This window comes from Parus major, chromosome 11, assembly GCF_001522545.3.
Source record: "Parus major isolate Abel chromosome 11, Parus_major1.1, whole genome shotgun sequence".
In the NCBI taxonomy this organism is placed as follows: Eukaryota; Metazoa; Chordata; class Aves; order Passeriformes; family Paridae; genus Parus; species Parus major.
Window position 1 is genome coordinate 1,465,814 of NC_031780.1, and position 8,668 is coordinate 1,474,481.

The 8,668-nt window shown below is 67.5% G+C and overlaps 1 protein-coding gene across 1 annotated transcript in view; it reads left to right on the forward strand.

The window, feature by feature from the left end:
* Nucleotides 1-6: 6 nt before the first annotated feature.
* The window catches only part of PIEZO1 (piezo type mechanosensitive ion channel component 1), a 22,821-nt gene continuing 14,159 nt past the window's right edge, over nucleotides 7-8,668 (forward strand). The window contains exons 1-6 of the mRNA XM_015640227.2: nucleotides 7-94; nucleotides 5,606-5,701; nucleotides 6,831-6,953; nucleotides 7,218-7,260; nucleotides 7,349-7,499; nucleotides 8,135-8,273. Of these exons, the coding sequence (XP_015495713.1) occupies nucleotides 31-94; nucleotides 5,606-5,701; nucleotides 6,831-6,953; nucleotides 7,218-7,260; nucleotides 7,349-7,499; nucleotides 8,135-8,273 (616 nt within the window). The 5' untranslated portion in view covers nucleotides 7-30. The remainder of the gene's footprint in view (nucleotides 95-5,605; nucleotides 5,702-6,830; nucleotides 6,954-7,217; nucleotides 7,261-7,348; nucleotides 7,500-8,134; nucleotides 8,274-8,668) is intronic.

Here is an 8,668-nt window from a genome sequence, read left to right on the forward strand (position 1 = left end):
CCCCGCCCCCCGAGGTTCGTTCCGGGCGGGATGAACCGGCGGGGGTTCTGCGCCGGGCTCTACTGGCTGCTGCTGCCGCTCGCCCTGCTCGCCGGTGAGTGCGGGGGTTCCCCGGGGGTGACCCGCCTGCGTCCCCCGCCCGTGGAGAGGCTGGCTCTGGGGACACCGCGGGGCTGTCGCGGGGGCTGCCGCAGCACGTGGAGCGAGGGGAGCGCCGTGAGACCGGGGGCGAGCGGGTCCCTGAGGCCGGGAACCGCGGCCGGCTCCGGGCGGGTGCCGGGACGGGCGGAGCTGCGGTCCCCCCGCGGGGATCACCCTCAATCCCGCCGAGCCCAGCCGTGACCGAGCCCACTCGCGGGTAACGCCGCGATTTTCTCCGGGGCGGGAGGGTGCGTGTCCCCGCTGTCCCCCGGGGGCTGTTTGGGGTGCAGGTGACCCAGTTGGGGCACAGCCGTGTCACCGCGCTCGCCGTGCCGCGGTCGCAAGGTGCGGGCTGCGGAGGTTGCCCAGGCCGGGGTGGGCGATGCCCGGGGGGCAGCTGGCACCCGCTGGATCCCGGCAAGCAGAGTGCCCACCCCAGCCCCTGTGCGGTCCCCGAGCTGCCACCGGCCCGCTCCCAGCACTGTCGGCCTTTGATGGCAGATGTGCCACCCACCGAGGCAACCGGCTGGCCACCGGCCTGGAAAATCCCCGTGTCCCGGGACGCGCAGGACAAGAATCGGCTCTTTGAAGCCCGGCGGCTCCGGAGCCTCTTCGGGGACGCTGCGTTTGCGTAGACGCAAAGGAAAAAGCTCTTTATAAACAGGATTGTTCAAGGGGCTCCTTGTGCCGGGCACGGGCTGGGTCTGTTGGCCACCGACACCGGGCTGGGGGGGCCCGAGCTCTGGCGTGGCTTTTGGGGTGGCCCTACAATGACTTTCGGGATACTGTCACTGGAGGGACAGGGACACGCGCCCGGCCGAGGGAGGCGCACCCAGCAGAGCAGCCCCGTTCCCAGCTGTGTTTTGGGGAGCAGGGTTTGGTTTCGGGGTGCTGGCACCGGGCAAAGCCTCGCTGGCGGAGGAAGTGGGTGACTCTTGAAAAAAAAAAAAAAAGAAACTGCTTTTCCTTCGGTTTGCCGGGGCAGTGACTCAGATGATCGCGCAGGATGTGAGGAGGTTAATTATAACCCAGCCCACGAGAAGGGGCTGCGCTCCCGGGCCGGGGGTGCAGCGGCCGGGCCGGGGCGCGGGAGCTGCCGGGTGCATCCCATGGGTGCCCGGGGCGACACGTGGCCTCCGGGCGCTGCCTCCCGCGGGGCCCTCCTGCCCCAAACAACGCCGCTTTGGCCCCAAATCCTGCCAGCCTTGCTTGGCTCTTCACCCCGCTCCGGCACGGGACATGCCGGGCACCCCCGGTCCCTCCCGGCTGGAGACACTGGTGGCCTTGCTGTCCCCCCCGCCCTCCCCCGCTGAGTTTGGAGGTGGCTTGTTTAAATTTGGGGCCCCGCTTGGGCGGGGACTCGGTTCTGCTCCGGCGGATTGGGGTGACTCAGCAGTGCCCGGGGGTCTCGCAGGAGCACCCTGGGGAAACTGAGGCACGGGGGGGGGGTGTGGGATTTGTGGCTCGTCCCGTTGCACCTGGGTTGGGGAGGGTTTGCCCCCGAGCACGACCCGCCTGTGGCCCTTCCTTCCCTGGCACTTTGGCTCTCCCCAAACGTCCGGAGGATGTTTGCTCGGGGCTCCCGGCCAGCCCGGGGCGAGTGGAGGCGCAGGGCTCGGGGCAGGCCCCGCTTCCCACGGCTGGCACACACCTGGGGGGTCCCAGCCGTGCCACGGGCTGTGTCCCCACTCGGCTCCATCCTTCCTGCGGGGATTCTGGGCTGCTGGAGCCGCTCTGGGGGGCACAATCCCACACGAGGGGGGATCCCCAGTGCCAGTCGTGGCCACGCTGGTCCGTGGCTCCCTGGAAATGATGGGTGAGGGTGGCACCCCCTCCCTGAGGCTGCGGTGCCCCCCAAACCCCTGGTGTGGGGACACAGCCCCCCTGCCCGGCCGGGGTGCTGGGGGGGTCCCTGGGGGTCGCGGGTGCCGCAGGGCTGGAGCTCAGCTGGGTGCCAGCGTGGGCTGCAGCAGCTGCCTCCTGCGGTCAGGTGCTTTTTATAAAACCAAGGGAAATAAAACAGAGGAGGGGAAAAAAACCTAAATTAGAAAAAAAGAAAAAGCAAAGCCACCGCTGTCTCCAAGAGCAATAACTGCAGCTTCCTCCCGGGCACGGGGGATGGGAGGGATGGGAGGATAAGATGGGATGGAGGTGCAGGGCCAGGGTGCCCAGGACTGAGCCCCATAGCCCCAGGGAGGTGGGGGACAGCGTGGGGGGCTCCCCAGGGTGCAGCGGGTCCCCTTGGGGTGAGGACAGCAGGGTTTGGGCGCTGCCATATGGCAGCCGCGGTCACGGCCCCGCTGGGAATGTTGGTGGATCTGGGAATGTGCGTCCTGGTATGTGCCAGTGCTGAGCCTGCGGCTCTGGGAGCCCTGTGCCATCCTGGCGTGTGCCAGGGAACGGGGGTGGCCCCTGACACTTGTCCCCCGAGCTGCTGCACTCCCTGAGCCGTGGCAGGAGCTCCTGGCCGATGCTGGGATTTGCCAGGCTGGCGCCCGGCCCAGAGCGCTCCTGGGCATCTCCTGCGGCATTCCCGGGAGCGGGGTCGGGAGCTGGCGGGACCGCGATGAACTTTCCACAAAAACAGGATATGGTGGGTGAGCCGGTGGGGCTGCTCTTTCCTGGAAAGAGGGGCTGGGAATGTGCCGATGGCCAAGGGCTCGGCGCTTCGGGACTGATGGGATTTGGGATAGGGAGAACCACGCTGATGGGATTTTGGGACGAGGCTTTTGGTCACCCTGCCTCTGGTTTGCAGCCAGCAGGTGCAAAGCCGAGTCCTGGGAGCAACGTGACACATTGGGGACCCTGTTGGGGTCCCCAGCTGGGGCTGGTGAGCTGGGAGCAGCTTGGCAGAGAGCAGGTAACGGGCCCGTGTGAGCGAGCAGGGCAGGGAATTAAAGAGCTCTGCTGATTAATCCTGAGCGGCCGCAGGTCCCCGCAGAGCAGCGGCTGCGCCGGTGCCGAGCGCGCTGGGGATGCAGAGCAGACGGTGCAGGGCTGCTGTGGGGGGCTCCCCCAGCTCGGGGGGTCTGGGGAACCCCCTTTCCCCCTGCACTTGGCCGTGGATCCATCCTGGAAGCTGGCTGGCTGTGGAATGGAGCCTGGTTTGGAGGGAGGGGGCTGTGCCAGACCCCAACCCTCTCCCAGAGCCGCTGTCCCGGCCCTGGGAACCCCTCCTGGCTGCCCCCACCCTGCCAGCGGTGCCCGGTGACCCCAATCCCCTCCCACGGGGAAATTCAATTAAGGCTGGCACGGAGGAACCCCGGCACATCCCGCTCAGCTCCCCAGTGCTGTAATTTATCCTCCTCCCGGCTCGTTAATGTCCTTAATGCTCCACTCGCTGCCGGTGCCGGGAGCGTGGGAGCTGCTCCCGGGGTCACGGGGCTGGGCAAGCAGGAATTGGGGTGCCAAACCCGATTTAGGGGGGACAGGGGGAGCGCTCAGAGAGGGACACCCGGGGGGGCCGTGCCCATGGGGAAGGCGCTGGCTGCTCGGAGGGAGGGTTTGCTCTCCCCACACGCCAGACTGGTTTTTCTCCCTGTTGCCTGCACTTTCCCCGCTGTCAGCGCGGCGGGGAACCGGTTCCCTCCGACTGTGCAGGACGGAGCACCCACGCAGCAGGGCACGGCACGCCCCGCTGCAGCCGGGTGGGTGCCAGGCCGGGCTCCCAGGGTGCTCCCAAACCGGGCTGGCACCACCTTCTGCCCCTCCTGTTCCAGCGTGGAGCACTGCTGGGAGCTGTCCTGGTGATGCCTGAGGGGTGCAGCCACCGACAGGAGGGTCCCGGGGGTGCCGCTGGCACCAGATAATGGGGTCAGCGTGTGGGTCCCCTCCGGTGCCAGCCGTGTTCCCATGTGCCCTCCCAGCCGTGCCACCGTGTGCCCTCCATGCCACCAGCGCCCGGGGGCTCACGCTGGGGCCGGGTCACCCCGAGGTGGCCACTGGGGTAGCCGGGCAGCGGTGCCAGGGCTGGGTCACCCCGAGGTGGCCACTGGGGTGGCCGGGCAGCGGTGCCAGGGCTGGGTCACCCCGAGGTGGCCACTGGGGTGGCCGGGCACTGGTGCCAGTGGCCAGGGGGCCCTGCCCGGCTCCCACGGAAGCCGCAGCAGCGTCTCGCCCCCGTGCCGGGAAGGCTCCTCTCGGCTGGAATATTTGCTCCATGAGGTCATGGTTTGCCGAAACAGCCAGGAGCCCGCGGCAGCGGCTGCGGGAGGTGACGCGTCCCGGGGTCACCGCGGGGAGGTGGCGGCTGGTGCCGGTGCCCCCCAGCCCTGCTCGGGGCCGGGCTGTGCTTCGCAGCCTTGGGGACACGTGGGGACCCCGCCGAGGGGCTGGAGCTGCCTTTATCCCCAGCTTGGGACGTGTCCCGGGGCGTTCCTGGGCGCTCCCTCCGCCCCCCGAGGCCGCCCCGCTGTCCCCGGGGGTTGTGCCGTGTCCCCCCCGCCGCTGTCCCTCACCCCAGGATGTGTTGTCCCATTGAAACCTCGTAAACACAGGAAGGGCCGTGCCGGGCTGCGGTGCTGAGCACGTCCCTGGCGCCCAGCCAGGCTCCCCTCACCCCCCTCCAGTGCCCGGGGACAGGGCTGCGCTCTCAGCCCCCCGTGCCACCCCCTTCCCAGCTGGGGTGCCAAGGGGAGCCGCTCCAGGGTCACCCGCAGCAGTTCCCTGTGGCTGTCCCCTCCCCGGGCTGGCCCAGAGGGGTCCCCCATTGCTGGGGGGGTGGCAGGGGTGTCCCGGGGCTGCTGGAGCAGGGCACGGTGACACAGCCCCGGGATCCGGGGGTGTCTCGGTGCTGCTGCCCATCCCCTCGGCCCCGGAGTGTGCTCCCAGCTCCTGCCGGTGCATCTGCAGGCGTCTGTCACTGTCAGTGTGGTGACAGGGGTGGCAGCTGCCCTGCCATGTCCCTGTCCCCATCCCTGTCCCCATCCCTGTCCCTGTCGGTCACAGCTCCGTGGGGCGCTGGCTCAGTCCGGCTCCTCCGGTAGTTTTGTGCCTCCAAACAAGCTGTAATTTAGATCTAAAAATAAATGAGAGGGAAGGTGCTGAGCCGGTGTCACACCCAGAGCCGGGCTGGGGACAGGTGGGGGTCCCAGCCTGGCTGTGGGGGTCCCTGCAATCGCAGCCTGGTTTTGTGGGAATGATGTGGAATCGCAGCAGATTTATCTCATGGCTCTTGTTCCCCTGTCACACCGTGTGTGTGTGACCTCTGCTGTCCCCCCTTCTCCTTGTCACCCATGTGGGTCACCAGGAGTGGCACAGCCTGAGGTCCTGCCTGGGGACCTCTTTTCTATGGCACATTTTTGGGGCTTGACCCCCTTGTCGTACCTGGCATCACCCCAGGACCCCAGTACCACCTGGAATTTGGGGGTGCCTCTCTTTTGGGGGTGCCCAGGGTACAGGGATGCAGCTGTGAGCCCTCCCTGTGCCACCTCCCTGTCACCTAACCCCGTCCCTCTGTCCCCAGCCTGCCTTTTCCGCTACAACGTCCTCTCCCTGGTGTACCTGCTCTTCCTGCTGCTCCTGCCCTGGTTCCCGGGACCCTCCCCACGCCACACCGCAGGTAAGGGGCTCACCTGGGGGTGCAGGGCTGGCACAGGTGGGGAGCTGCCACCCCCTCCCGCGGGCACCTTGGCTGCGGTTTCACCCTGGCTGGGCAGCGTGGCTCCGTGTGGAGCCTCTCTCTGTTAATTATAGCCCAGAGGGGTTATTAATAGCCCTCCTGCTCCAGAACGGCCACTTTGGAGCCATATTAGCCAAAACCTCAGGGCTGGGCTGTGTGGGCACACCACGAGGGGTGGGCACAGCCTCCGCCCTGCCCGGGGCGTCGCGGTGGCCGCAGGGTCACCCCCTCGGGGGGCAGGGTCACCCCATCATGGGACAGGGTCACCCCCTCGGGGGGCAGGGTCACCCCATCATGGGACAGGGTCACCCACTCTGGGACAGGGTCACCCACTCAGGGACAAGGTCACCCCATCATGGGACAGGGTCACCCACTCGGGGGGCAGGGTCACCCACTCGGGGGCAGGGTCACCCACTCTGGGACAGGGTCACCCGCTCTGGGGCAGGTGGCCGTAGCCCCCCTGTGCCCGGCTCTGACCCCACCCCCAGTGCCTGGCATGGCCACAGCTAAAAGCTTTACCCTCTGAATATTTCATGGGCTCGCACGGCCCCGGATCCCGGCACTGCCGAGAGCCTTTGCGTGGATTTACAGGAAAAAACAAGCGGAGGGAAAGCTGTTGGCCCGGGGCCGCCCCCAGGCCGGCTCGCAGCTGTGGTGGGCTCGCTGCCCACCCCACCCCCTGGCCAGGAAAACGGGCACGGGGCCCGGAGAGCCGGGTGGGATGGGGGCAAGGCTGCAGCTGGTGGAAGGGCTGACAGGGTTTGGAGTGGGGGGAACCCTCCCACGGGATGTTCCAGCAGGGATGGGGATGCTGAGTGCACCCTGCTGTGGTCCTGGCAGCGCCAGGGAAGTGCCAGCTGTGTGCTGCAGGGACCAGGACCTGGGCTGTGGCTCTCGGGATGCCCTCGGGCTGTGCTGGGTGATCCTGGTGGGATCCCGACCCTGGGGCAGAGCCCTGGGATCTCTGGGGCAGTGCAGTCCTTCCCAGCTCTTCCTGAGGGTGCGGGGTCCCTGCTGGGGTTCCTGGTGTCCCTGGGTGGTGGGTGACAGCTTTGTCCGTGTCTCACAGGTCACACCAGCCGCATCCTCAAAGCTCTGCTGGGGACCAGCATCCTCTTCCTCCTCGCCCACCTGGTTTTCCAGATATGCCTGTACACGCTGCCCGTCCTGGACCAGCTGCTGGGCCCCAGCTGTGAGTAGGGGGTGCCCGTGCCCACCCTCACCCACAGCTCCCTGTGCTGCCCGGGGGCTGCACCCCCAAGCTGCTGACGTGTGGGACCCATCCTGCCCATGCTGGGGGCTGCTGAGGCTCTGCAGGGTCCCAGCCACGTGCCAGCCCTGGGGACATCCTGTGCCATGCCCACCCTGCGCTCCCATGGATGGGAATGTTCTCCCCGTGGTGGGGGGTGCTCAGATGTGGGGTCTGCCCCACTCAGTGCTCCCCTCCTTCCCACAGGCAGCTCCTGGGAGGTCCTTGCTCGCCACATTGGGGTCACCAGGTAAGGGCCCCCTGAGCTGTGGGGCTGGGGGCTGCCGGTGGCTGTGGGGTCACCCCTGAGCCCTCCCCTGCCCCGCTCTCCCCCCCAGGCTGGACTGGCATGACATTCCCAACTCGGTGCGGCTCGTGGCACCCGACGTTGGCATCCTGCTGGTCTCGTCCCTGTCCTTGTGCCTGTGCTGCCGCCTCAGCCCTGCCGCCTCCAGACGGAATCCCGAGCTCCTGGAGTCCTCTGAGGGGGTGAGAGCCACCCCCGCTGCCATGGGGACATCCCTGTCTGTGGCTGGTCCCTGTCCCTTCCCTGGGCACAGCCTGGGGCTTGGCACGGGGACATCCCCAGTCAGGGGGACTCGGTTTGGGGCAGTTTGGAGGGCTTGGTCATTGTCACACAGCTTAGGGTGGCTCAGCCACGGAGGAGTGCCCTGCCTGCTGTGGCATTGCCACAGGGATGGTGGCAAGCAGCCGGGACAGCGGGGTGGGCAGTTGTGGGGTGCTGGCCGCAGCTGGAGCTCGCTGCTGCAGGGCTGGGTGCTGTGCCCCACCTGGCAGTGCCAGCAGGTGACAGGGACGCTGTGCCGGTGGCACTCACACCCCTGTGGCACCGCTGGGCTCCGGCCGTGCCGGGCTGTAACCGGAGCACGCCCGGCAGGGGAGGCAGCTGGAAAAAAGCTGAGTGCTGGGAACCCGGGTCCCAGAGCCAAGAAAAACAGCCGCCCTTTGGAGGAGCTCTCCAGGCGGCTGACGAGATAAACACGGCCAGGTGCCGGGCACCGTGCCCGCCTGGCCGGCCACCCCTGCCCTCCCCGCAGTGGGGAAACTGAGGCACGGCCAGGAGCTGCCCGTGGAGCTCACAGAGCCGTGCTTTTCCCTGGCAGAGGGAAGAGAAGGATGCGGGGCGGCACCGGCACACCGCCCTCAGGGACAGCAGGCTGAGGAGCCGGCTGCGGGACAAGGCTCACTGGCTGCTCTGGGAGGCTGGCAAGGGGCTGGCCATCCTGCTGCTGGCCTTGGCAGGTGGGCACGGCACGGGGGGCACACTGCTGGCCCAGAGTGGGGACACTCAGTGCTTGCCATGCTCAGTCTGAGGGAAAGTGTGCCTGGTCTGTGAGGGGAGGATTTTCCATCCAAGGGGGAAAGCTCGGAGAGTAGAGGGAGGGATGCTTCATCCAGAGGGGAAAACGGTGCAAGGAAGAGGGAGGGGTGCTTGGTCTAAAGGTGGAAAATGTTCAATCCAAGGGAGAAATCTCAATCCAGGGGGAGAGCTGCCCATTCCAAGGGTCAAATGTTTGATCTGTGGAGGAAGAGATGCTTGGTCTGCAGAGGGAGGGGACACTCAGCCCAAGGATGCTCATTCCAAGCAGGAGTGATGTGTGCTCCGAGGAGGGATTTAGACTCCAAGGGGGAAAGCT